This window comes from Elephantulus edwardii, unplaced genomic scaffold (assembly GCF_000299155.1).
Source record: "Elephantulus edwardii isolate Elephantulus edwardi_28Jun2011 unplaced genomic scaffold, EleEdw1.0 scaffold00044, whole genome shotgun sequence".
Taxonomy (NCBI): Eukaryota; Metazoa; Chordata; class Mammalia; order Macroscelidea; family Macroscelididae; genus Elephantulus; species Elephantulus edwardii.
The window spans coordinates 17,223,651-17,251,578 of record NW_006399794.1 but is presented as its reverse complement, the minus strand read 5'-3'; the positions used below and the strand labels follow the sequence as shown (position 1 = coordinate 17,251,578).

The following is a 27,928-nucleotide window of genomic DNA, read 5'->3' as shown; positions in this document are numbered from 1 at the left end:
GGCCCAGCTGTCTCTCTGACCTCAGATGTTTCCAGCCCCTCTCCAGGCTCTGCTCACCTGTAGGAGGATAACAACAGTTCCACCTTACCATTTTGCTTCAAGAATGTGGGGAGAGATTGGATCAAAGCATTTTGAAAGTTGAAACGAGTGGGACTGTCAAGCCATGGAATGGGAGTGGGTAGGATACAGAAGACTCCTCTTCTCAATGGGCCAGACCTTGCCCAGGAGGCTTCACCTCCGGGGAGACCATCAGAGTATTTACCCCTGAGGCAGGGTGCTCTCTGCCCCCCCTCCCCAGTCTGGCCATCAGAGATCAAGTCTCGACCCGTGTTTGCTTTTTCAGGAGGGCCAGATCTACTGTGGTCTCATGACCTGCCCTGAACCGGGCTGCCCTGCACCCCTCCCACTGCCTGATTCCTGTTGCCAGGCCTGCAAAGGTGAGTCTGCATGACATCTGGCAGTGCCTGTCCCCACAGACCTAGTCATAGGCTGTTACAGCCTCAAGAGATGAAGTGGCAAGCCGTTTCTTCCTCAAGGATGGCGCCTTAGCCTGGGCCCCTGAAAGGAAACTCTGCTGTGGAGTCTGATGCCTCTTATTATTTATTGTAACCCCAGGGAGCAAGAATGAGAGGAAGAGGGAAGCAGAGAAAGAGGGAGGGGCAACCCAAGAATGTGTTATAGAGCTACCCTTCTCTTGACGTCAAGGGTGACTATGTGCTTAATGTAGTCTTCTGTGTCTCAGAAAAGCCTGGGCGTGGCAGAGGAAGAGGTAAGGATTTATGCACCAGCCACGAGTTCCTACTGGCCAAATGTTTACCCTAAAGATGTTTATTCTTCACACCGTCCTGTTGTTTGTGTATATGTGGACACTAGGAGGCCCTGCAAGCAGGAGGCAGGATTGGAGTGAGAATGTACTCTGAGGTGGGATAAGAATTGGGGTGAGAACATGGAGATGAAATTTAAGAAAATCAAATGCAACAGCCTTCAGTGTGAATTACATGTCAGCAAGAAAACAAAGATCCTCACCACAGGACCAGCAGTCAACATCATGATAGATGGAGAAAGGATTAAAGCTGTCAATAATTTCACCTTGCTTGGATCAACAATCAACACCCTTGGTATCAGCAGTCAGGAAATCAGGAGACGTAGTGCATTGGACAAGTCTTCTGTCAGGTTCCTCTCCAAAATACTGAGGAGCACTGATATCAATTTGAAGACTAAGGAGTATCTGATTCAGGCCATGGTCTTTACAATCACCTGCTGTTCATCGGAGAGCTGGACAATGGATAAGGATGACAGAAGAAGAACTGATGCCTTTGAGTTATGGTGCAGAAGGAGATTATTGAATATCCCATGGATTGCCAAATGAACAAACAGATATGTCTTGGGGAAAAGTGTGGCTGGGATGCCCTTTGGAGGCAAAGAGAGTGAAGCTTCCTTTCTCAAACTTTGAACATGTAGTTAGGTGAGGCTGTTCCTTGGGAAAGGACAGCATGCTTGGAAAGGCAGAGGATCAGCAAAGGAGAGGAAAATCCCCAACAAGATTAATTCACACAGTGACTTCAGCAATGGGCTCTAGTGTACCAGAGATGATGAAGATGGCACAGGATGGGACAAGGTTCAGATTGGCTGTTCACAGGATCACTATGAGTTGACAGGACCTAACAGTAACAGCAACAAGGAGAGCTGCTGTCAGGTTGAATTTGAGAGAAGTTTATTTGAAACCATGCAGAGGCAGGCACTGCAGCAGTGGCTGCAAAAAGAGGATAAAGTCTCCGAAAGCAAATAAAACCAAGAGGATCAGCAGTGGCACACATGAGCAGGAACCATGCACGTTTCCTGCTCCTGTCTTCTTCATGGCAGGGCCGGGCCCATGGGGGCTCAGAGAGCATCAGTCAAGCTGCATCCAGGTAGATTGTCTGTAAAACACAGAGATGCCAGAACATCATCTAGTGAGGAACAAGCTGGGCTTGAGCAGAAATGGAGGACACTGACATCTGGACTGTCCCCTGTGAGCTGGGGCTGTGGAGGAAAGCTTCCTGGAAGAGGCAGGACTTGGGGGAGGGAGGTGTTTCCCCAGATGCTGATGCTACAGAAGGGCCACTGGACCAGGAGTCAGGGCCGGGTTCTACTAGTGAGCTCCTGCAAATTCATCCCCTCTCTGGTCCTCAGTTTCTCTGTGCAAATGCTGAAAAGTTGCCCTTGGTGATTTCATGCGGTCGCTTGCCTGTGTTCTCTCTTTGATCCAGCAATGCTCAGTGGGAGGCAGGCTGGACAGTGAGGCAAGGACTTGGGAGAGAGAAGCCTGCCTGCTCAGTCATAGGAGCTGCAGTGCTCCAGAGGGTTCTGTATGCTGGTTTCCAGAGGAATGAGGGACAAGGGAGCGGGACAGTAAGTCTGGAGTTCAGAGGGGCTAGAGGACACTGGATATGTAAAGTGTGTACTGTGAACCAAGGCCTGGTAACGTCATTGTGGCTGCCTGAGGGATTAGCTGCAAGGATGGGAAACAGAGCATGAAGGGCATCTGTGACAGGCATTGAGGGCCATGTCCTGGAGAGGCAGCTTTAAAGAAAGACCTGAGCAAGATGCATTGGCTCAGTGAAGCATTCAGTCCTCCCGGTGACCAGGAGGCCAGTGTAGGGAAACCAAGACAGCAGCCCATTCAGGGGGACTGAAGTCATCTCAGCAGGTGAAAGGAACTTTAATAAGAAGCAGGAATAAATTCCCACTGGGGCAAAGGGACCTGCTGTAGACGTGGGCCTGCAGAAGCAGCTCTGGGACTCAGAGGGGTAAGGCCTATAAGTGGAGGCCTGAAGTGGACTCCAGCCCGAAAGGCCGAGGAGAGCCAGGCTGAGCACACATCCTTTTTGGTTTCTAGATGGCACAGGTGAGAAACCAGCGGGAGAGGACACCATGCAGTCACATCCTGGAGCGGTGAGTGCTGACCTCTGAGAAGAATCGGGAGAGGAAGTGAGGACAGCCGGTATCCAGTGCCCTAAATCTCAGCCACTCTAAAGTGGGCAATCCCCTTCATTGTTTTCATTTCTCACTTACCTTCTGGCTTAGCTCCAATTAGCCCTATTATATTCTTCCTGACCCAGATAGGCCATCGTTGATGGGCTAGGAGGGATCTGAGAGGAAACAGCTTGGCCACACAGGGAAGGAGGAGGCCTCACTTTCCAGTTTACCTCCTCGGACTTTCTTGGGCCTTGTTCTAGCCAGAGCTTGTACTCGGGCTGCCTTTCGGAAATTCATTCCCTTAAGAGAATGGCCTCTGACTTAAGCCAATTATCCCCAACCTACTCCTGACTTCGTCTGGAGCTGCTTCTCTGTTGCCCTCTATCTTGGCCCCTCTCAATCTTGGTTTGGAGTTCATGTAGGAGTGATGGCCTAATTGCCCAGGTTTCTCTGGTGTGAGAAAGAAGAGGTGGGAAAACTGATTCACACATTACCTTGAGTTCCGACCTGTCATCTGTGCTAAGGCTCCAGTGTGAACAACTCTACCTGCTCTTGCAACCTGGGTCACCTGGCTTCTGGGGGACAGGAAGCTAGACTCCTTTTCCCAGAGATTCCCAGAGTATCTGAGCTAACTCATCGGTTCTTTTATGCCATTTAGTCCTGCCTCCCACAGCTGAGCCTTCTTGGATGGGTCCAGTGATGCAGAACCTCAGCCATTCCACTCCCTTTGCTTCCAGTCCTCCCCCTAGGAGACACTGTGCTGAGCAAAACCTAACTAAGCTTAGATCTGGGGCCTGATCAGCTACTTACTGATTTAATGGCTGACTCGGGCAATCTACCTTTGAGGATTAGGCTCTCCAGTGACTTCTTACCTGCAATCCACCTGTATTCCACTCATTTTCTGGGAGCCTCTTCCTGTGTGTGTGTATCTATGCTGGGGCCACTCCAAGGGCTCAGACTTGGACTACAAAGGAGAGATTCAGAAGCTGCACAAGGCAGAACAGGCCATAGAAGAATAGAAGAAGCAATGAGAGCAACTCCAGGAAGCGAGGAAGACAACAAACTTGGCCCATTGCACTGAACCATTTGCTCGTCTTTCATGGCCTGTCACTTCCAGACTCCTAGATAGATTTGTCCTTAACACACATAGTTTGCTGCCACTGCCATCCTTCTGAAGACCTGGCATCTAGAGGGGCAGGGCCTTGGGGTCTGAAAATCCAGGGACCCGGGGAAAGTAGGCAGGGCCCTGGAGAAACTTTTTCATTGCATGGTCCTAGCTCTTAGTGTTCTCACCCATGGATTCTGGGACCTGATGGGATCTTCAGTCCATTTCCTGGTCTCATCACCTCAATCTCAGACAGAGAAGAGATTCCTGGCATTAAGCTTAACTATATTATAACGTTTTGTTTCTTAAATATTAAGTCATACAGGTCTCTGATCAGTTATATTTCCAAGATCAAGACCTCAGCACCTCTCCGCTCTCTTCATCCAAAGTCCCTGCTTCAGACAAAGCCTGAGAATGGCTTGCTGGAGGCTGGATTTCCAAATCACTCTTCAGAGACGTGTTTTCTGAAAGTAGCTCGGGCCGCCTTGGACTCTCCTCTCTATGCCCGGATGATCCGCTGCCCTCTCCTCACAGGAAGTCCAGCCAGCATCTGCCCTCTTGTCTCCATGCTCCTCCACCCAGCAGGGGCCTGGGGCACTCACTCAGTGATCTTCCTGCTCCCGGCCTTTTGCAGAGACATCCCCAGGATCCATGCTCAGGTGACGGTGGGAGAAAGAGAGACCTGAGCACCCCAGCTCCCACTGGCCTCAGCTCCCCTCTGGACTTCATCTCTCGCCACTTCCGACCCAAGGGGACCGGCAGCACCACAGTCAAGATTGTCCTGAAGGAGAAACATAAGAAAGGTGGGAACTGGAGCCTCCTCCAACCGTGAGGTGGGAAAGGGGGCCCCAACAGCTCCCACCTCTCTCCCTTCACATGCTCCACTTAGCAGTCCCCCTGCCTCACTCCAACTCCCAGGACCACAGCCCTGTGGCTCACAGAACATCAAAATGGAAGGAAGCCTTCAGACCATTGGGTCTAAACCTGCATTTAACAGATGAGGACACTGGGGTTCTGAGTATTGAGTTGGAGACAGAACAAAGCCTGGGACTCAAGTGCCCTGAGTACTGTGCAGTTTTGTACTTTTTTTTTTTTTCAACATCTCCATGTTCTTTGCTGGGACATGAGGGAGACAGAACAGAAATATGAAAAATTACCCGTGTCCTTGAGGGAATCAAAGACTAACTGGGGAGACAGAAATGAATGGCTCTAATATAAGGAAGTGCTGAGGGACTGTTTGTGACAATGGAAGGCGGACTCGCGCTGGGCAGCAGGTGGCTAGTTGGGTTGGAGCAAGAAAGGAGGCCACTAGGGGAGGAAAGAAGTCCCAGGGCAGCTGACAGGTGGAGCATGAGGGGGGTGGAGATGGCTGGGTACCAGGACCTTTGTTCTGATGGGACTCATAGCCCCCCCCCCAAAAAAAAGGAACACAACAGAGCTTGACCTAACTTCCCAGCCTGGCCTCTCCTTGCTCCACCTGAGGTGCCTCCTGAAGGGAAGAACTCTGGATGGATCCTCTTTAAGCACTTAACTGACACACTGCAGCCCTGGGTGCTGAGTTCAGGGGGTAGCACCACTGTGGCTGGGTAAGGATCCTGGTGGCTTAGTGCATAATATGTTGGGCTGCTAACCAAGAGATCAGCAGTTCAAATCCACCAGCTTTTCCAAGGGAGAATCTTTCTTCCTATAAAGATTTACAACCTTAGACACTTAAAGGAGGGTGGCCGTGAGTTGGAACTGACTTGATTGCAGTAGTGTTTTTTGGGGTGGGTAGTTGAGCCACATAGGAATAGGGGCTCTCAAGGCCCCACTCTTGCTGGGTCAGAGGCTGTAGCCTACATCCAAGGCGCTGACCCCCCCTTCTTTCCTGTCCCTGCCCAGCTTGCGTGCACAGTGGGAAAACATACTCCCACGGAGAGGTGTGGCACCCAGCCTTCCGCTCCTTTGGACCCCTGCCCTGCATCCTGTGCACCTGTCATGATGGCCGCCAGGACTGCCAGCGTGTGACCTGCCCCACGGAATACCCCTGCCACCACCCTGAGAAAGTGGCTGGGAAGTGCTGCAAGATTTGCCCAGGTAGAGAGAGGCGCTGGTGGGGGCCGGGAGGGTGATGGACACAGGGAACAGGGAGGACAATGGGCAGAATGAGCCCTGAGCTTCTTGGCCCAGGGTCACAGGCACTTGGAATATCTCAGGCATGGAAGGGCATGGATTCAGGGTTTAAAGGAAACAAAAGCATGGAAAATGTCAGACTTCTTAACTATTAGAGTCACAGAACCATCAAATGTTACAGTAACAGATTCAGAAGCTCTCACACATGATAATACAGAATCAGATAATGGTCAGGATTCATGAAGTCATGAAATCTCAGGCTACTGGAATTTGTAATAAGCATCACCAGTGTTTACTGAACACTGCCAGTGTGCTAGGTGGGTATTTTACATGCATCAATTACCTGATTCCTCTCTACAATGCACAGAGTCAGTATATATTCATTTTATAGAATGAAAAGTTAAGTACCTTGAATGAGGTCATACAGCTGTAAGTGACAGTACTGGGACTTGAACCAAGGTCTATGTTACTCCAAAACCCGTGCTCTCAACCACGATTGTCTTCCTATCCCATTTATCATTCATCTGCCTAGGGAACACTGAGATACAGAGATGACACACAGAAAAGTAGTAGTGGAACTGAAGCTAAAAGCTCAGGCTTCCAGACTTGATGAGAGGGTTTTTTTACTATATGTTGGGTGGGTCTTGTACTGTGATTTGCATATGTCATGTAACACTTACAACTAGGGTATTTCACAAATGAGACAACAGAGTAATTAAATTTATTCTATGTCTCCATCTCTCCTGGAGTTCAGTGCCAGGATATTTGAGTTGCTTGCTTCCTTACTTACTTCTCTAAGCTACTGCCATGAGCTCAGACAAGTTACATTCGGAGCCTTAGATGCAGAGTAATGAAAATGCTCTGTGGATTGTAAATTGAAATCTGAACATGAAAGATCATTATTATTTATCAGAGTACATCAGGAAGACAAAGATTCTTACCACTGGGCCAATTGGCAGCACCATGATAGATGGAGAAGAGATTGAGTTTGTTAACAATTTCAGCTTGTTCAGCTTTATAATCAACACTCTTGGCACCAGCAGTCAGGAAATCAAAAGATGCATTACTCTGGGGGAAATCTGCTGTCAGAAACCTCCCAAAAGTGCTGACGAGCAACTATGTCAGTCTGGAAACTAAGGTACATCTGATCCAGGCCATGGTCTTCACAATTACTTGCTATATGCATCAGAGAGCTGGACAATAACCAAGGATGACAGAAGAAGAATTTATGCCTTTGAGTGGTGCAGGAGAAGAGTTTTGAACATACCATGACTTCCAGGAGAATAAACAGGTTTATCCTGGAGAGAGTGAAACCAGGCTGCTCTCTGGAGGCAAGATTTTTGAAGCTTTGTCTCAATACTTTGGGCATGTAGCCAGGAAAGGCCATTCCCTAGAGAAGGACATCATGCTTGGAAGGGTAGAGGGGCAGTGCAGGAGAGAAAGACCCCAGATAAGGTGGATTGACACAGTGACCAGGATAATGGGGGTAAGTGTGTCAGAAACAGTAAGACTGGCTCAGGATAGAAGAGAGTCCAGGCCTGAGTACATAAGGTCACTATGAGTCACAGGTGACTCAATGGCACAGAACAACAACAATATGCTATTAGGAAAGAGCCAGGAATGGGGTGTGGGACACAGTAGGGGTGGGAATTCAACTTGAATTTTCTTTGAGACTGACTCGCTCCTGGACTCCTTCACAAACACATATGGTCTTGAGCTACGCCCTTGACTCCAATAGATAGAGATCCAGGAGGACTTCCTAACTACTAAAGCTCTAAAGTAGGGGCAGAGTGAGGCTTAGCCCTTCAGTCTCTGGAAGATGGTCTAGGAGTGCTGGTAGACACAAAGTTGTGGGAATGCCCTTGGATTGCTGGCACATCAAGGCTTTCAGGCTGGATCCAGTTCCACTCTAGTCCCCACCACGGTAGTCATCGTGATCTCAGCACCTCTTCCATCCTCACACATTAACATAATCATTGCCATCAACTTCTCAACATTCCAGGCCTTGCATTCTGTTCATTGAGAGTCTTTGTTTAGTGGTGCCGCCAGTGATTCAAAATACAGGAGATACAGTCCATGACCTTTACAATGAGAGTCTCGTTTAGAGCTAAAATGTTCTTGACTGAAACAGTTATAAGGCACTGCAAGGCAGCATGGGACTGAGGCGTAAGTGACTGACATAAGCAAGAAAGTTTATATTACTAATGAAGTAGACATTCAAAAATTGTGGTTAAATATATAACACATTTGTTAATTCAGTGTTTTTCACATGTACTGTTTAGTGATATCAATTACATTTGTGCTATGTAACCTTTACCCATATCTATAAGCAAGAGGCTGTTGAAAACTTTGGTGGGAGAAATCAAGGTAGGCCGAGCTATTGCAGGGCAGGTGGTCTACTGGAGGAGGCAGGTGAGCTGGTCCCTGAAGTGTTCTGAAGTACTAATAGAGGGGATGTAAATGGGGACGGGGGGGATTGCTCCCTTTCCCTCCCCAGAGAGCTCATTCTCTTCCCGAGGGTACCAGTACTTTCCCAAAGACATAGAGCCCCTGAAGAGGATGTCAACCAATGGCCCTTTCCTGGGTCTAGCAGGGTTTGGCAGGAAGAGCATTCACGAAGTCCATGTCTCTCCTAGAGGACAAAGCTGATCCTGGCTATCCTGAGGTCAATGCCACCAGGTGTCCAAAGGTGCCTAGCCGGGTCGTCGTCCACACAGCAGTGTCTCCAAGTCCTGATAATCTGCGGCGCTTTGCCCTCGAGCGTGAGGCTTCAGACCAGGTGGAGATCTACCTCTGGAAGTTGGTGAAAGGTGAGCCTTAGCCTATCCCCTGCATGTGCGCAAGCGCCTTGTGGGCCTTAGGAATGTCATGCTGATCACATGCCTCTGGTTCAGAAAAGCTTGCCTCCACCTGCTCCTCCAGGTTTAAAAGTCCCTGATCCCAGGACATAGGAAGAGAATGTTTCAGAGTCTTTGCGTTTCTGATAGTTCTGACAAGTTTACTCACTCTGAGATGCCAAGGCCTCAAAATGCTCCCTCTCCTGGGGGAAGGAGTTGTTGCACCTTGAAAGGAGTCAGGAGAGAGTAATGCTGGCCTGAAACACAAACAGATCTCTAATGGTAGATTTTCTATACTTTGTCCGTTGAGCTAGGGAAGTATTCTCAGGCAAAAGTGTCCACACAATTTCCTCAAAGCCTGAGGACCTTGAATCTTTTTTTCATGGCAGATTCTACCACAGCAAGTTAAGGCAACATCAGAACAGATTTCTCATTCTTTAAGAAATGCACTGTATTCAGCATGCAGTATATTCATATCACCAGCTGAAGGCCAATTGGTAATTACTGAGAGTCCAGTTTTGTGATTCTCCCTTTAAAAGGCCCCTGGATGGTACAAATGGTTAAGACATTGACTCCTAGCCCAAAGGTTGGCAGTTCTCACCCAGGGTGATCTGCTTCTGGTCATTTATGACTTTGAAATTCCCCCATGGAGCAGTTCTGCCCTGTACATATGGGGTCACCATGTGTCAGGATCAACCTGAGGGCAACCAGCAGCAACAACTGCCAACTTTGAAACATCAATCTCCCAGGCACAGTGAAACATTAAGCCATGATCCATATAGAACGCTTTGGTGTAAATTTACTCTGCGGTCCCTTTCCTCTACTGATGGGTTTGGCTGGGGTTAGAGTGGGGGTGGGAGAGTGATAATGACGATAATGACCGCCAATGTGCATGGCACTTGAGAGTTTGCAAAGTGCTTTCACATTTATTATCTCATTTGATCCTCAAGGATTGTGAGAGTTAGGCATTATTACCCTCATTTTACAGATGAGGAAACTGAGGCTCAGAGAGGTGAAGTACCTGGCCCAAGGCCACACAGCCAGTAAGTGGAGGAGCAGGAGCTAGAGCCCATGTCTTGCGACATCAGACGTGGCTCTTTCCCTGCTCTACCCTGCCCCTTGTCATAGGAGGAATGGACGAAGGAAGCGGAGCTGTTCAGACTGGAGAAGAGGACTCAGGGGGACAGGACCGCTGGCTTCATGGCTCTGAAGGGTTGCCCCAAGCAGAGGGAGCAGCCGTGTTCTAGGTGACCTCAAGGATCAGAACAACAAGCAGGGGCTTTGGAACCAGACAGAGCTGGGTTCGAATCCCGACTCTGCCATCTCTTAGCTGTGTGATCTCAGGCAATCACTTGACCTCCCTGGGCCTTGGTTTTCTCTTCTGATATTTGAGGCAGAGGGTTTGGGGAGGATTAAATAATATAACACAGATACAGTCCCTGATCTACAGCAGGTGCTAAAATATTAGTATCCTTTTCATTCTAATCCACAACTGCTTAGTGTGACACAGGCACAGCTTGATGAGAAGAACTTTTACATATATAGAACCTTCCCACAGTGGAAGGGAGTGAGTGAGCAGCGTGTACCTTCAGGGCATGTGTGCAAGCAGAGGGCAGGGTGGAGATTCTGGCAACAGTCGAGAAGTTGGGGTTTGTAAACCTTATGAGATTTTTGAGCTATAAGGTTCTGTTATCCCTGAACGGGTACTGGCTGCACTTTTACTTAAGGCTTGCTAGGGGGGGTGGGACAGCTTCATGGAGGATGGCTCAGGGCTGGACAGGATGTAAAGAAGCAAAGCAGGGTGCATTGCAGGCAGGGCAATAGAAGCAACTTCCAATTCTAGCTCCTAAGCCCAAGCACTCTGGTTAATGAGATACTTCCTATAATGTGCCTCATTTAATCCTCAAAATAAATCTGAGGGGTCTATTTTAATGCCCTCAATCTGCAGACAAAAATACTTGAGTCTGAGAGGTAAAATTACTTGCTCAAAGTCACATAGTTTAGGTAGCAAAGCAAGGATTCAAACCCAAGTCTTACCTCAGTGCTGACTTCTGGGTCTGGAGGGTGTAGCTCAAGAGAATCTCACCAAAACTTCCTTTCAACACAGTGGTGGTAAGGGGACTCTTCAACTTCACACTGCCTGCTCTCACCACCCTGCAAGGGCAAACATCCTCTGCATCTCTTGACCCCCCATAGTTTACCTAGTACCCCATCATCTGCCTCATTACTCCCTGGTCCAGATGGTGCAAGTCAAAATACAAACACCCCCTAAGTCTGAGCCTTAGTGGGAACTGCTTGCTCTGTTTACCCAAAAGCTATATGGAAACAGTATATGCTTGGGGGCTGGGAGAAGAAGGGGAGAACTGAACTGGAGAAAAAGAGTAAGTGGATGCTTCAAACTGCAAAGCTGGGCAACGCTGCAGGGGCAAGTCCCACCCACCTTGATCTAAGTAGAGAACTTAGGTTAAAGACCTTTTAGATTGTCTACATTTTCTAGCAGAGCAATGTTCAGGAGCTTCCATTCTAATCCCTGTCTAAGAAGAATGTTCTCCTGCAGCCTTCCTAGCCTCTGATTGCATGTACCCCAGGCAAGCTATATTTTCAACACCCTGAATGCTCTGCCCAGAGGAGTATTTCTTCACAGTGAGCCGAGCCTGAACTGGAGCTCATCCACCAGTCCCAGTTTACCACAAAGCCGAGCTGCCCCTCAGATTTAGTACAGCTCTTCACAGAGCGAGAGGCACTTGCATGACCCTCAGGCTAGTTTCTGAATCCAGGCCAAAAAGCCTTTACTGCTGTAGTGCTGGGGCCCGTCATCATCCCTGTCACCCTGTCCCTCTCCAGTTTATCTTTTTTAGAGGGTTCACACCCCTTAGGCTGCCTCTGTGCCCCAGTGGGGTCTCAGTGACAGGCTGGCTGCAGGAGGACCTGGGCCTGTGTCATGCTTGTTGCCTCCCTCTGTGATGTGGGTGTCTGAATAAAACTCAAGTGTGTGCTCCACTTGCCTTTGCAACAGGTCTCTTTCATGTCTTTGTCTTTGGCATCTGGGCAGTGGCCCCCAAGAACAGTGTGGATATTCCCTGATTCCTGCAACTCAAGCCTAAGACCAGTACTCTCTATGCTCCCCTTGGTGGGATCCCCTTCTGAGTCCCAAAAGCAAGGCCAGTGCTTGGTTTTGGTGAGGGTGGTGCTGGCCTAGTATGGGCCTTGCTGGCTGCATCTGTTCTTCTGGCCACAAACCCTGGTGGTAACAGCTGGGACAATCTCAAAGGCTGTGCACTCCAAGCCTCAGTGTCGTGTGATGCCAGTAGCATCCTGTCACCAGAGTTCCATGGGATATATATGTCAGGGAACTCATCTAACACTCCTTTCAACTTGAGGGTCTGGCCTAGACATACATATATTTACTCATCGATACATCCACCTAGGAACTCACTCCTTGGTTCTATATGCCAAATATGGATTAGGCTCTGATGGCCCGGAGAGGAATGCCTTCCAGGGGTTCCCAGTCTGGTAGGGGAGACAAGAATAGACACATTAGAAATAGGTACCATGACAAACAGAAGCCAAGGGTTGTGGATGCCCCAAAGAGGAAGTTACAACTGAGGAGTAAGACAAGGAAACCATCCCAACCAAGGCCTAGAGGATGAGAAGACCAGGGCAATGGTAGAAAGTGTTCCAGCAAAGTGAGTAGTATGTGCTAAGGCTTGTCCTCCTCAGGGGACTTCAAGGAGCTGGTTCTGGCTGGAGCACAGGCCAGGCCCCTTGGGGATGGGGTTGGAGGTGGGGGGAGGTGGGTGAACTGAGCCTTGAGCTGAAAGGGAGCTAGAATGTAGAAGGCTGTTAGGTTTTTGATATTTAGTGTCTGAAAAGTACACTTATTGATTTTTATCCTATGATTTATGTCCAGAGAATAGCCTGGCAAACCCATATAGGTTGACCTGTCCATCCTTCCTTTCTTCCTTCTTTCCCCATTTCCACCTTCACATCCTCTACTGTGGACAAAGGAGCTGTATGAGAACAGAATGGTGATGGTGACTGGGGCACACTTGGCAGAGAAAAGATCAGTGTGTGTGTGGACTTTGGTGTGGAGATGATGGGAGGTTAGGGAACAGGAATGTTAGGGGAGCGTGTGCATCTTTGATGACTGGTAGGGTTATAGATTGGAGGAGGTGTGAAAGAAGTCAGGAGCCTAGTGCAGAGACCCAGTGAGACATGATGGAATCTGAATGAGGAGAGCAGTAGTGAAGATGGGAGAAGAGATTCAAAATTTAATTACATTAATCAATGGGATTTGGCATCCAGTCAGAATGGGAGTTGAGGAAAGAGATGACCAGGTCAGTTCTGCATGTAAGTCACCTGTTTCACTGACCAAAAAGTCCTGCTCATGCCCTTATCTCTGCCCTCAGGAATCTTCCACTTGATTCAGATCAAGAAAGTCAGGAAACAAGACTTCCAGAAAGAGGCGCAGAACTTCCGGCTACTCACCAGCACCCACGAAGGTGGGACCCGGGCTGAGGAATGGGCCTGGGAACAAGAGCAGGGAGAGAGGCTGAAACCTTTTGGTAGTTCTCAGGCAGCCAGTGCCAGGAGGGGGGGCTGTCAGCCACAGACGTCAGTTCCCGGCACAGGAATTCAGTGGGCGTCTGGGCCAGAGATTTCCCAACTTGGTGAGCGAGCGGGAAGGTGAAGCAGAGCTGGCTAGATTTGGACTTAGGGGCAGCAGGAAGCCTGGCTGCTGAAGGGAATGGCTGAACCTTCCCAACTCCAGTGCTGCCCCCTTTCTGTGAGAACATTTCCCACTGGCTGGTGGGGTGAGATTTCCGAGACTCTCAGAAGTACTCTGATACCCTTTATTTACTCTACAGCACAGTTAGGAAGGTGAGCCCAGATGGGGCTGCAGGTGAGGGAGGCAATGAGAGGTATCTGAAAGCCAGCCCAGCCTACAGGCATAGGGTGTCTGCAGTCCAGATCACATGTCAGAACTATATGAAAGGGACACCTACCTTCTTCCTCCTGGTCCTAAGCTTGCCCACCCCCTAGGCACTCTGCCTCTGTTGCACCCATTCACACACACAACTCTTCTGCCTTCTTCCATGCAGGTCACGGGAACGTCTTCTTAGCCCAGACCCCAGAGCTGAAGGTCACGGCCAGTCCCGACAAAGTTACCAAGACCTTATAACAAAGACCTAAATAGTTGCACAGATAAGCGTATCGTTTTTGTTATTATATATTAATAAATAAGAAATTGCATTACCCCTCAACTCAGCCTGCTGTTTTCATACTCAGATACCTGTGTGTTCTCATAGACTCCACAAGGCAGGCCTGGCTATCCCTATGATGCAGGAGTGGAAAAAGATCCAGAAGGGGTGTAGTAGTAGTTGTTGTTGTTGTTGTTATGTGCCGTTGAGTCGCTTGCGACTCATAGCGTAGCGACCCTATATACAACAGCCCTAAACTCCGCTCTGTCCTGTGCCAATCACACTGTCTCTGACACTCCTATCCCAATTATCCCAGTCACTGAATCAATCCACCTCATAGAGGGCCTTCCCCTCCTGCGCTGTTCCTCCACCCTCCCAAGCATGATGTCCTTCTCCAAGGACCTGTCTCTCCTCACAACATGTCCAAAGTATGTTAGATGGAGCCTCAGAATCCTTGCCTCCAAGAAGCAACCCAGTTTAACCCTTTCCAGGACAAATCTGTTTGTTTTCCTAGCAGTCCATGGTAGTCTCAATATTCTTCTCCAGCACCACAGCTCAAAGGCATCAATTCTCCTTCTATCCTCCTTGGTCATTGTCCAACTCTCTGATGCATAACAAGTGATTGCGAAGACCATGGCCTGTATCAGGGGTGTAGAGTAGACTGAAAACTCACAGCGAGTCATGGGAAGAGCCAGTGCTGGTTCCCTCAGCTTCCTGGTCCCTGCCCCTATCTGCTTCCATGCTCTTGTCCCCTGCTTTCACAGCCTCTGCCCACAGAACTCCAATTCTGACACCTCCTTTAATGGGCAGCCCCCTCATAGCTTTTTGGCACTGTGTCTGAGAGGCTAACTCTTAGGTTAGCCAGGAGAGGTGGGCAAGCTTAGGGGCCTCAAAGCACTTTCCCAACCAGTATCCCAGGGATCTTAACAATTGCCAGCTAGGCTTTATAATGAAGAAACCGAGTTTAGGGAGGAACAGTATGTGCCTGAAGCCATAAAGCTGGTTAATAGCAGATTTAAAGTTGGAAGCCAAGTCTCTTATTCCAGACTAATATTCTTCTACCTCTTCTACACTGTGACCAATGCTATAAGCTGAAGTATCTTTGCCTCAGAGGATTTCCAAGATTTGGCAGCCAGATTTCCAGCCCCAGTTGGGATGAAGGCCTACCAGTGACAATTATGGACATACATTGGTGGTTTATCCTTTCCACATGTACAATTCCTTGCAGCTCAAAGATGTTTTAACACTGTAGTTTCACTTAATGCTCATCTAAGAATAGATGGAACGCTGTGTAGGAAATTATCCATGTTTCAGAGAGGAGGACATGGAGGTTCAAGACTGGCAAATATCTTCCCCAAAGCCTCATGTTGATGACTGGTGAAGTCAGGGCTAGAACCCAGGCCTGTTGACTCCTGGGCTGATGCTTCTTAGTACAGATTACCTTAATTATCCTACATCATACTCCTCGTCACTCCTCATTCCTGACTGGAGACCTCAGGGAGTAGTGTGGAGTGGCCCAAGACCTGGCATTCTGGCAGATGCAGCCACTTAGAGGATCCTAGATATTGTCTGTGCCTCCTTGAACAAGCCTTGATTTTTGTCTCGAAGATTTCTGAGGTCCAGAGACAGGTGTCACCTTTCTCCCAAATTCCTTCTGCCCACCCACTTTGTGCTTGATTTGAGAGTGTGCAGTCTGAGGAACAAGGCTGGAACCTTCCCTGGTCTCCTGAGTTGGATGATGTCCATCTCCTCTTACAGCCTCTAACTGCAAATTGAGAAGACTCACCATTGTTTATGCACAGGATTAACCTGAGACTCTGGGGATAGTTCTGAACAAGCTTGTAAATGGGAAAATCTGAAAGCTCATTTATGTAGTGAAACCTAGCCATCCTGCACCCCATTCCACCTCGTCTCTTGCACAACTCTCTTGCAGCTCCAAGGTCTCATGACAGGAAGGATTTTCCTGTATACTTGTTCTGATGAAGGCCAAGTTGCCTTCCTGAGCTGGGTTCTCTGATGGACTTAACTGAAACTTTTACCTTAAACATTCTTGACCTTGGGGGTCATGGTCAATACATCAATACCTCCTCACTTAGGCAGAGAATATACTTAGTGTCATTAATACAAGGCTTAACTTGTGAATGTTTGTTTAAGCAAATCTGGTGGCTTAAGTTAAGGAATTGCGCTACCAACAGATAGTCTCACCAACCTTGTTGCTAAAGAGTCAGGAAAAAAAGGTAAATGGATAAAAGGGAGGGTGGTTGATGATAGATGATATAGGAGGAGAAAATTGCAGGAAAGATTCTTCAAAGTAGCATATTATGGGGAGAATCACAAAGAGCTTACTATTGCTGGGTAATAAAGTTTGAGGAGAAGAGTAAAAGAGATTGAATAGCTAGCTGAGAAGCTTTAGCGTCATCCTGAACCCAGCAGAGAACTCTGGAAGGGTTTAAAATCCTTTGATTAGATGTGTGCTTTCCAAAATAGGCTGAGTGAAGACTGGTCTGGTAGAGAGAGGCTGGGACAAGGTAGAGGGCATTGTGGGGATCTACTTGACAAGTGAAAATGGCCTGGGCTGGAGAAGGGCAGTGAGGGTAGATATGGGAGAGCAGAGTTGATGAGTGGCAGGACATAATATTCTGGAAGAGGGAGGATTCTAGTGTGTATTTACATGTCCAGTTATTTGACTGAGTAGAGAACCCAAGGGACGTTTTAGCTGAGCACACATTGAGTCTGAAGTTCCTGGAAGATACCTGAAAGGTATCCACAGCTTTTGGGTATGTTATTGGTCTGGAGAGAAACCTGGGCTAGATGTAGGGATTTGGGAGCTGTTGGCCTGTGGATGGTAGGTGAAGTTATGAGAGGGCAGGACACAGACCTAGGAGACACTATAGAGTGAAAAGATAACAGAACCCTGGAGCAAGAGCAGAGGAAGAAAATGAAGAAGCAAGGAGTTTGTGGTGGCTGAGAGGTTCAGTAAGACAAGGATGGAAAGGGTCATCGACAGAACAAAGAAACTTCTGGGTACCATGGCAGAGAGCACTGTCAAGAGGGCTGAAGGCAGAAACTGTTGCTGAGGAGGTGTAAAGTAAGAAAACAGTGTAAAGATTTCTAAAAAGTTTGTCAGTAAATAAGAAAAGAAAGACAGGGCAGAGGCTAGCTATAGATATGGAATAGCAAAAGGGGAAGCTCTGTGCCTCAGTCCATAGAGAGTTGATCTGTGAACTCAAAGGCCACACCTCTCTGGCAGTTTGAATCTACCAGTGATTCCTCAGGAGAAAGATGGGCAGTTTCATCCTGTGTAATATAAAGCCCCCTGAAAGCCCACTGGTGGGTCAGCTATGAGTTGGTTCCAACTCCGTAGCAATGAAGTTTTTTAGTGATGATGGGAAAGGCTTAAGCAAATCCTGGTAGTTAGAAGAAATCAAAGAGGGGGGAAAGAGAAGAAACAGAAGATAGATATAAAAGGAAGGTACAACGTGCGGATGGCTGAGTCTGACTTTTGCCTGCTTCATAAAGGGGAACAGTCCCCTTCAATAATATCCATAGTACCATACAAATAACTGCATGGACAGACATGCCACCCCCCCCCTTGCTCCTGCACCTATTTCTAAAGATCATTGGGTCCAAAGTTTGTTGCAAATTGACTCACAGAATTTACTCATAGTTGTGGGGATTATTAGGGAAATAGGTTGAGGAATGAGATAGGTAAAGAATCTCACACCCGGTGGGTGGGTCGGGGCGGAAGGGAGAGAAGGAGAGGGGGGAGGGAGAGAGAGAGAGAGAGAGAGAATCATATAATGCAAGTCCACGTTTAGTCCAACAGTCTCAAGCCAGATTAACGGCAAGACACAGTTCTTCAATTAGATCAGACAGCTACAACAAGTGAAAGACTAGGTTCAGTTCAGTAACACAAATAAACCTTTGGTTTCCTCAATTAGTCCAGCAAATTTTATCTCAGAGCAGTTACAAGTCAGCTTTTCATTCAGTTATCCAGCAAGCAAAACCTGTAACTGTGGCCCTACCTCCAAGATTCCCCTGGCTACACTTTGCCAGTTACTTCATAGCAGTGTCACAGTCTCTTCACCCTCTCTCCACCACCGTCTCTCACATCTCTTATATTGATCCCACAGCTTTTGATGATTTGCAAGACAATGTGTCCAGAGTTAAGATAGCTAGAGACCATGTACCCCAATGGAGACTAACACAATGGCTGGAAAAGTCCATTTTCAAGGGTTCTGACAGCTCAACAGAGAAAAGCAAGATTTGGGGGCAAGTCAAAATTTGTACTTCCATGACCACTAACTTGCTATGTAGCTTTGATTGGTCTCCATGGTGTGATGAGAATGAAGAGGTGGTCTCCAAGTGTTGTCCAGCTCTATCCTTGATGGGGTTCCCCAAGGCTGTACAAGAAGTGCAAGGATACACACTAGAATCTTCCTTCTCACAAAATATTGCATCCTGTCAGTCATCACTTCTGCTTACTCGTATCTATCCCTGTTGCCTTTCTTTAAGTGGAATCCACTGTCTTGCTTGGTGGCCAGGTTGGACACAGCCCAGAGTTCTGGATACAATGATTACATCCTTTTTAAGGTGCATGATCATTGGTTAACAAGGTACAAAGAAATCCACTGTCTTATCTGATGCCTCGTCTAGGACAAACTAGAGGTAGGAATTATTACTCATATAGAAATGAGAAAATTGGTGAGCTCTGGTGGCCTACTGGCAAGAAGCTGCACTGCAATCCCAGAGGTGTGTGGTTCAAATCCACCAGATGCTCTGCTGGAGAAGGTGGGGCAGTCTCCTCCTGTACCAGTCAGATCCGATTTGACAGTACACGCACAAAATAATAATAATAATAATAATAATAATAAAAAGTTTTAAAAAATGAGACAATTAAGACTCAAGAAAAGGAAAGACCTAACCACAATTGTACACTAGTAAATGGAGTTTCTGGCCTCGCTGTGAGATAATGTGATTCTGTACCCTATGGGCCCTAGAGCCCTGGTCTGACCAGTCCTGGGATGGCACAGGTACTGCTGATCTAAGGTAGAATCTCTAATGGCTCTAATGATTTTTATCTCCACAGGTAACTTCTTGGGCCTAAAACTTGATCATTCTATTTAAATGTCAGGCTTTGTCTCTAGGGTTCTCGGGGAAGCTTCAGCATTTTCCTTCCGCAGCCGTAAAGCCCACCTCCCACCTGCCATGAACACATGGGCTCTGGGAAACGGTATTTCCAAGAAACAGGACGTGGCCTGTGGTTTGGGGCTGGCCTGGGGTGAGGGAAGGCCTGAGGCTCTAACAGGCACAATGGTATCTCTCTCTAGGGCTGGCTCAATCACCTTCCTTTCCATCACCCTGGGCCCTGGAAGACACCTCCTGCCTGTCTACTTCTCAGTAAGGGTCAGTTTGAGGATGGTGAACAGGAGCTGCTGTAGGACCCTAGCTGAGATTGGAAGGGAGGTCGGCAGGTGTGGGTTTCTGTGTGTAGGAGTTACCTCAGACCTTCTGAAATGGGAATTAGAATTTACATCCGTGAACTCAGGTTAAAGACCATTTTAATGACTGTATAACATTAGATTTCAGTCCCCAATCCCACCATGAATCTTGATCAACTTGAGATGGAACTGGGCACCAGGAAGACTTGAGTCAGGGCCTCTGAAGTCTCCAGTACACTCTCACTCTCTTTCCCCATTTTCAATTCTCTTGCTCCCTGTATATTTGCTCCTTTCTTTCCAAGCAACTCAGAATCCTAATAACTCTCAAGAAAAGGATCATCCCTTCCAATCCAATAGAAGTTTTCTGAGGAAAGATTCTGACTGAGCCATATTGGGTGGTGTATTGACAGTCTTGAATAATCATGGGATGAGGTACTAAAATCCTATTATTAGGAGAAGGGTAGTTCAGTTTCCCAAAATACGAGGAGGTGGGTAGCAGACACATGGTTGCCAAAGGGTTACTTTCTCCCCAGGCTGTCATCCCTACATCTTTGGGCCATTTCCTGAGTTGATGTCTTCTCTTCCATTACTTAAACATGTTGTTCCCTCTTCCTGAACTGCCTTTCCCTAATCTCTGCCTGTAGTACTCTAATTTATCCTTTAATAGCACCTCAGACCACAACAAGATAAAGGTGAATAATCCAGTAGAAAAATGGGCACAGGATATGAACAGACACTTCACCAAAGAAGACATTCAGATGGCCAACAAGCACATGAAGAAATGTTCAAAATCCCTAGCTCTAAGAGAGATGCAAATCAAAACAACTATGAGATATCATCTCACCCCAGTCAGAATAGCAAAATTTAACAGAACAGCAAGCAACAAATGCTGGTGAGGTTGTGGAGAAACTGGAACCCTTATTCACTGTTGGTGGGAATGTAAAATGGTGCAACCATTGTGGAAGGCAGTATGGCACTTTCTCAAAAAGTTGCAAATAGAGATACCATTTGACCCAGCAATTCTACTACTGGGAATATATCCCAAAGATACCATAACTGACATCCAAGCAGATATATGCACACCCATGTTTATTACGGCTTTGTTCACAATAGCAAGGAGTTGGAAACCACCCAGGTGCCCATCAACAAACGAATGGATAGAGAAGCTGTGGTATATTCACACAATGGAATACTACGCTGCATTGAAAAACAAGGAACTCATGCAATATTATTCAAAATGGGTGACACTGGAGGACATTATGCTAAGTGAAATATCTCAGTAGCAAAAGAACAAATATTGCATGGTGCCACTATTTTAAAATGGGATTGATATCAGGGTTGGAGTAAGACTGAGAAAAACTGGATAAATTGTGTATACTGCACTGAAACAGATAAGGGAGTGAATAATTTAAAAGTGATGTATGATAGGGTATTATGGTTATCACAAGAGTCCACAATTAAGGTTGGATAGTGGAATGTACTTGGGGCAGTGGGAGGAGTGCAGGGGGATTGTGTACCAGGGAAGGAGTGTTTCTTTTACTTTTGAAAGAGAGGAGCGAACTGGGTGGGGGGAGGGCTGGGCGGGGAGAGAAGTGCAGCAATGAATAAATGGAAATCCAAAATCTCTATAAATGCTCATTAAAATTATTTTGAAAAAAAAAGTCAAACAAAAAAAAATAGCACCTCAGGAAATACCTCCCTATCTCCACATCCACAAAATTATAGATTCTTCTGTAACTAAACACTTCCCTTTTTTACAGAAATAATCTATTAATTAGACTTTCTCCCAATGGATAGTAAATGTTTTGAATAAAAAAAAACCCCACATGTTGTATTGTAGGTAAGGATGCAGATGACAAAAGGTCAGAGAAGAGCCCTCGAAAAGGCATGACTCAAGGCAGAGCACTTCTTGCCGAGTCTAAGAATGGTCCTGTCCTTCATCACCATCACCACCATCATCACTACACTACTACCAGCATTGTTGTTGTTGTTATGTGCCATTGAGTGTCATAGCGACCCTATGTACAATAGCCCTAAACCCTACTCTTTCCCTTGTCAATCTTATTGTCTCAGACACCCTATCCCCATTATCCCAATGACTGAATCAATCCATCTCGTTGAGGGTCTTCCTCTCCTGCGCTGTCCCTCCACCCTCCCAAGCATGACATCCCTCTCTAAGGACTGATCCCACCTTGCAACATGTCCAAAGTATGTCAGACAAAGCTTCAGAATCCTTGTCTCCAAGAAGCAGCCTGTATTCACCCTCTCCAGGATGAACTTGTTTGTTCTCCTAACAGTTCATACTCTTCTCCAACACCACGGCTCAAAGATAATCAATTTTCCTTCTGTCATCCCTAGTCATTGTCCAGCTCTCTGATGCATAGCAAGTAATTGCAAAGACCATGACCTGAATCAGGTGCACGTTAGTCTCCTACCAGCATAGGTGATGCAAATGTCCAGATGTAACTATGTTCTCAAAAGTTCCCAGTCTGATGAGGCAGACACATAAACGATAAAAATAGAAACTGTTAAGTACTCTGAAAAAAGAAGGCTTCTTGGAAGAGGAGACACTCAGAGACCTTAAGGAATTAGCCATAGAAAGTAGATAAATCATGGTCCAGTCACAGGAAATACCATACATAGAGGCCTGGCAGTAAACGAGTGTGTGTCACATTTGGAGAACTGCAAAAAGTTCAATTTTACAAAAGACTAACATTGAACATTAGAGGTGGGGTGATGTAGGATGAAGGGAATGAGAAATAGTCTTGAAGAAAAGCCTAGAAAAGTAGGCAGACGCAAGCTTACCCAGAGCCATCAGAGCAGAGCTGGTATTCAGAGAGGATGCACTGGCCTAGCTGTCATTTGGCTATTCTGATTGGAAAGGGCTTAGTCCAAACAAGTGGTTATTTTGAATATCACTCTTATTTTAGGGCCTGGAAGGATTTCAAGCAGGGGAGTGACTCAATCAGATTTGTATTTTACAAAGAGCCCTCAGGCTTCAGTGGAAGAAAGACTTGGAAAGAGCCAAGAATGAAAGTAGAGCAAGAAGTTAGTAACCTATTTCAGCTGTCAGGGAGAGAAACGAAGGCAATCTGAGCTAGAGGTGGCAACAAAGATGAGAGAAGTGACTGAGAATGCATGTCACTTAGAGCAGAGAGTCAACAGAAGCAAGGACAGCTCAGACCCACACAGCCTTGGCTTTTCATAAGCTCACAGTGCAGTCAGAAGAAACAGTAAGAGCATCGGTACTTAAAAGCAGTATTGTGCTGGTATAAAAGCCTTTCACGTGCATGGGTTCTTATTTAATCCTCATTACAAAAATAGGAAACAAGGATCAAAATTCCTGTGCACAGATGAGGAAGCTGATGCCCTGTGACAGACATTTTTAGCTTCCTACCTCCCTGTTTTTCTACCCTGTCATCACTAGAAGAACCCTCTTTGTTCGGGTGTCCAGCACCTGGAGCGCACTGAGATTGAGGTAAGCCAGCCTTAGTAAACTAACTGTCCTCTGCTGGCAGCTGGTCTGCAGTTGGGTAGGCAACCCCGTTCTTGTGGGATAGAAGAAAGTGGCCTCCTCCTGGGAGAGAGTCCATGAGAAGAAAGACTTTTTGCTGTTGCCTTACCCTTATTTCTGCTCCAGATGCTACCAGTTAAGGACATACAACATGGATCCATAACAGCTCTTTTGTAACCATGAGGCTGAAGAGGAAAGTCAGCATGCCAAGAAGTCTAGAGTCATCAGTGGCATCAATAACTCTCATCGAACTATTCCAGAGATCACCTACTTCCATAGTTCTTATTGTGAAAACAACAAATGTCCTACAGTTTGGGTTGTGTGTGGTTTTGTTTTTTTTTTTTAACAAACAAACAACACACACAAACCCCAAAACAACTACAACAGCCTTTGTCTCTCATTTTGTTCAAGTCAGAAAAACTCTTAGCTGACCCTCCAGTGGGTTTTCAGAGGCAGCAAGTCACACAGGAGGAGATTGCTCCTCCTTTCCCTCAAAGCAACTAGTGGATTCTAACCACGTAACTTGGGGTTGGTAGCACAATTCCTTACCACTAGGCCACCAGAGCTCCTTCCAAATGTCTTACAGTTTATGCCACGTCTAGCATCGCCTTCAGTAACTCTATGTAACTTCACTACCTGCTTCTCTTTGTTGGAGGACTTCTCTTGGGCTGCTTGAAAAGGCAGAAACACCAGGTAGAGCCACTCTACCCCCGGGATGGATCAATTTGAAATAATGAATTATCCAGCTTCCTTGCCCTCAGCTGGACAACTCTCAGGGGTGATCTGTACTGTCCCTTGAGCTCCTCTGCAAGACTGGACCGGAGCTCCCTTGATAGGAAGGACTTGCTTTGCTGTCACACTCTTCCCTCAAACTCTCCCCTTCCCAGTGCCGCTTCTCCACTACCCTACTGGTGTTTCTTGGAAACACTTGCTAATATATTACTTTCACATGAGTCCTCAACTCCATTACTGATTCTATTGAACCCAATTTAAGAGAGAGTCAGGTATTCTGTATGGACAGCCCAAAGCATCCTAGTAGACACACGCCTAGCAAGGCCAAGGCCTCAGCAAGCTTGTTCAGAGATAGGTTTTCTGCCTGCATATTCTATGCTTTTTACAAAACACACTAGTTAATAAGCTTCTGATCAAACTTATTTATAAATGGATGGGGAAAGGAAGACACCATGATTAAGGGGACATTGAGCTTTGTTAAAGGTGATAGAAAAATATAAAAATGGTTAATGGTACTGGTTGAACGACACAATGAACCAAGTTAACATCATTGAATTGTACATGTGAAGACTGTAGAAATAGTAAATGTTCTGTTACAGATATCCTTAGCACGGGGTTGGGGGGGGAGTCAGTTATAAAAAAACCTACCTTATTTTTGTAATGTTATATCTTAAATATAGTAATAATGGCACTCTATTACTACCAGTTACAGAAAACTATGTGCCAGGCACCAAGCTAAAGCTTGACCTCGATGACTTTATAAAAATCTCCACTAGAACCTTCAGATCTGGTGGCCTAGTGGGTAAGGAACTGTGCTTTTAACCCAGAGGTAAGTGGTTTGAATTCATCAGATGCTCCTTGGGAGAAAGATGAGAGGTCTCATCCCATGAGATTTACAGCCTCTAAAAACCCCACTGGAGGAACAGCTAGGAGTCAGTGCCAACTCCATGGCAAGGGGGGCGGGGGGGGGAGAGAGAGAGAGAGAGAGAACGTCTGTACCCTAGGGGGAAAAAGGCATGATGTGATTTACTTTTAGAAACCATGCATCAGAGTTGACTCCAGAAAGAAAAGAATCCTGTAACAGAAATCGCTTTGTGTTATCTTCCTATGCTATACAGCAAATTACTCCAAATTTAGCAGCTTAAAACAACACAGTTTTTTGTCATCTCTACTTCTGTTGGTTAGCCAAGTCCAGAAAAAATTTAGCAAGGCTCTCTGTTCTAAGGTTTCACTAGAGCGCAATCTTGGGATCTGGTGGGACTATAGTTTTATCAGAGGCTTGACTGGGGAAAGATCTACTTCTCAGCTACCGCAGGATGCAGTCAGAATTCATCTCCACAGACTTAAGACTGAGGCCCCCATTTTCCGGCTGGCTGTTAGCCTGGGGCTACTCTAGTGTCTAGAGATGCTGGCAAGTTTAGTGTTGCAATGATAGTTTACTTCTTCAAACGTAGGAACATTGAGAGAGTTTCTGACTCAAGGTAGGACCCAATTGCTCTTTTAAGTGCCTTTACCTGATTAAACTAGGGAGCTCTGGTGGTCTAGTGGTAAGCAGTTGTGCTGCTAACCCAAAGGTATTCAGTTCAAATTTACTATTGCTCCACTGCAAAGGATGGCCCATCTCCTCCTGTGCAACTTATTGCCTCTGAAAACATACTGGAGGATTCATTATGAGTCACTTCCAACTCACTGGTACATAACAACAATAACCTGATCAAAAAAGTCCTGCCCACGACTTACTCTATTTCAGTAACTCAAAACTATTTGTCTTTGACATATTGCATTGGCTAAAAGCAAGTCATAGAAGGGGACTATCAGGGTATGAACATTATGTGAGCTACCCTAGGGAGGGTCTGCCAAATTATACAGCTGGGGAAGTTGAGGCAAGAAGGTAATAGGTAACTCTATCCAGAGTTACACTACCAGTGAGTGGAGATAAGAATGGGTTTAAACCCATGCAGTCTAGTTCAGAGTTCATATTCTAACTGTGACATTGCTTAACCTAGTCACTGTCCCAAGCACATTTTCTTTCTTATGTCTCTGAATCCCCTCAATGACCATGAGGAGTAATGGAGACTCCAAGAGGTTAGAAGACTGGCTCAGTGCCACATTTTTGTGTAGTCAGAATTACAAACCAGGTTTATCAGACCCCAAAACTCAAGATCTTAATGAGTATATAAAGTAAGCTGTATTTTAACAGAGGGCTAGAGGGTGCTGTGGGAGTTACCAGGGAACTCTGGTGGCCTAAAGGGTAGAGATTTGTGCTGTCAACCTGAAGGCACATATCCACATGGTCGATTTTTTTAATTATTAAATTTTATTAATTTTAATGAACATTTACAGAGATTTTGGGTTTTCATTCATTGTTGCGCTATTTTCTCTATCGTCCTCCCCAGTTCGTTCTTCTTTTTCTTTCCCCCCCATTGAAAGTCTGTTTTAATTGTCCAATTGCCACAGTGCTTGTCAAAGCCAGTTCTGATTAATCTCCTTTGTCAGTGTGTCCTTTGCTATTCCCTATCACTCCTCCCTGAGAGAGACTTCACCCTGATTCATAAGGAAAAGGGGATGGCCTATTCTCTTAGCTACTTCCTGCTGAAAAGGGATGCTGTAGGTTTCAGGGTGAAGATCTTCTCTCACTACTCTAAAGGGCCCCTTTGGCAGGTCGATTTGAATCCACCAGCTGCTCCACAGGAGAAAGATTGGCAGTCTCCTCCAGCGTGATTTCTCCTCCTCTTAAAACCCACTGGAAGGTCAGGAATGAGTAGGTTCCAACTCAGTGGTAAGGAGTTGTGTATGGGAGTTATTGGAAAAAAGCAGCACCCGTGCTGTACAGAGAGAGGGATAAGACAGGGATGGGGAAAGAAACCTTTCAACAGAATCATAAAGACAAGACCGCATTTGGCTGTTTGAGATGGTGGAGGACGGAGGAGAGCCAGTGTATTTCCAAGGAAGGGACAGTTTGGCCAGTGCTCAGGTGTTTCGGGTAAGGTGGGAATGTTTTGGCCCCAGGTGGGGGACTATCTGGGACTATGATAAAAGATGCTGGAAATGTAGCCAGTTCCCAATTTTTCACCAAGATAAGGAGTCAGTGCTTTATTTTAAGGGCAGTGGAGCATCACAGAAGGGTGTTGAGCAGCAACAGCAGCCGCCATGCACAAAAATGCCTTTAGAAAGGTTAACGTGGCAGTGTGTGGGAGCAGGGGCTGTTTAAGGCTTTCTTGCCTTATCTAATGACTTGTTAGCAATGGGCTTGTGTTTATCAGGGATGGTGAGCATGGCACAGGATGGGCCAGGGTTCGGCTCTGCTGTTCATGGAGTTGTTATTAGTCTTGGTGCACTCGATAGCAACTAACAACGGCAACACTAACAGCAATGGCCTACAATCAAGGCGACCTCTGATTCTCCCACAGCCTTAGAGACGGTGAGTGAGCAAGATTGTGTCCATTCTACAGATGAGAAAACCGAGGTTGACTGAAGGATATAGGGCTCTGTGAGAATAACACTGAATGACGGGGCTTATGTCCTCACATCACACATGGTGTTGGGGGCATTGAGAGATGATTCTGTTTTATTCTCCAGACTGTGGTTCATTTGTCCTCTAAACATCTGTGGACAATTCCTCCCTCCTTTTAAAAATTTAAATCCTAACCCGACTACTGACTGAATGAGATGAGTAGTAGTAGTATTAGCGGGTAGACTGAGGTTCAGAGCGCCAATAACTTGCCTCCTCCCCCGCACGGGGGTGAGATTCGAACTCAAGGCAGCGTCTTCAGGACGGCTCCACTTCCGGCAGCGGCCAGCAGGGGTGTGTGACCGCTGGGATCTGGGAGCAGGCGGCGGGGCTCGGGGCGGGGGCGCCGAAAGAACGGGGGCTTTGATTCGCATCTCTCGGCGCAGACCCAGACGCTAATTAAAATCGCCTGGGCCGCGGGGGCGGCGGGGCGGGCACAAAGCCGGCTTTGACCCGGTGGCGGCGGCCCTGGCGGCCGCGGGACCGCGCCGCACAGGGGCCGCTTGTGGGACGTGTT

At 46.8% G+C, this 27,928-nt stretch overlaps 1 protein-coding gene across 1 annotated transcript in view; it reads left to right on the top strand.

Annotated features, from left to right (window-relative positions):
• CHRDL2 (chordin-like 2) overlaps nucleotides 1-14,194 on the top strand; it is a 38,677-nt gene extending 24,483 nt beyond the window's left edge. The window contains exons 5-11 of the mRNA XM_006885580.1: nucleotides 344-437; nucleotides 2,879-2,934; nucleotides 4,698-4,866; nucleotides 5,945-6,139; nucleotides 8,812-8,985; nucleotides 13,422-13,514; nucleotides 14,115-14,194. Of these exons, the coding sequence (XP_006885642.1) occupies nucleotides 344-437; nucleotides 2,879-2,934; nucleotides 4,698-4,866; nucleotides 5,945-6,139; nucleotides 8,812-8,985; nucleotides 13,422-13,514; nucleotides 14,115-14,194 (861 nt within the window). The remainder of the gene's footprint in view (nucleotides 1-343; nucleotides 438-2,878; nucleotides 2,935-4,697; nucleotides 4,867-5,944; nucleotides 6,140-8,811; nucleotides 8,986-13,421; nucleotides 13,515-14,114) is intronic.
• The last annotated feature ends 13,734 nt before the right edge of the window (nucleotides 14,195-27,928 follow it).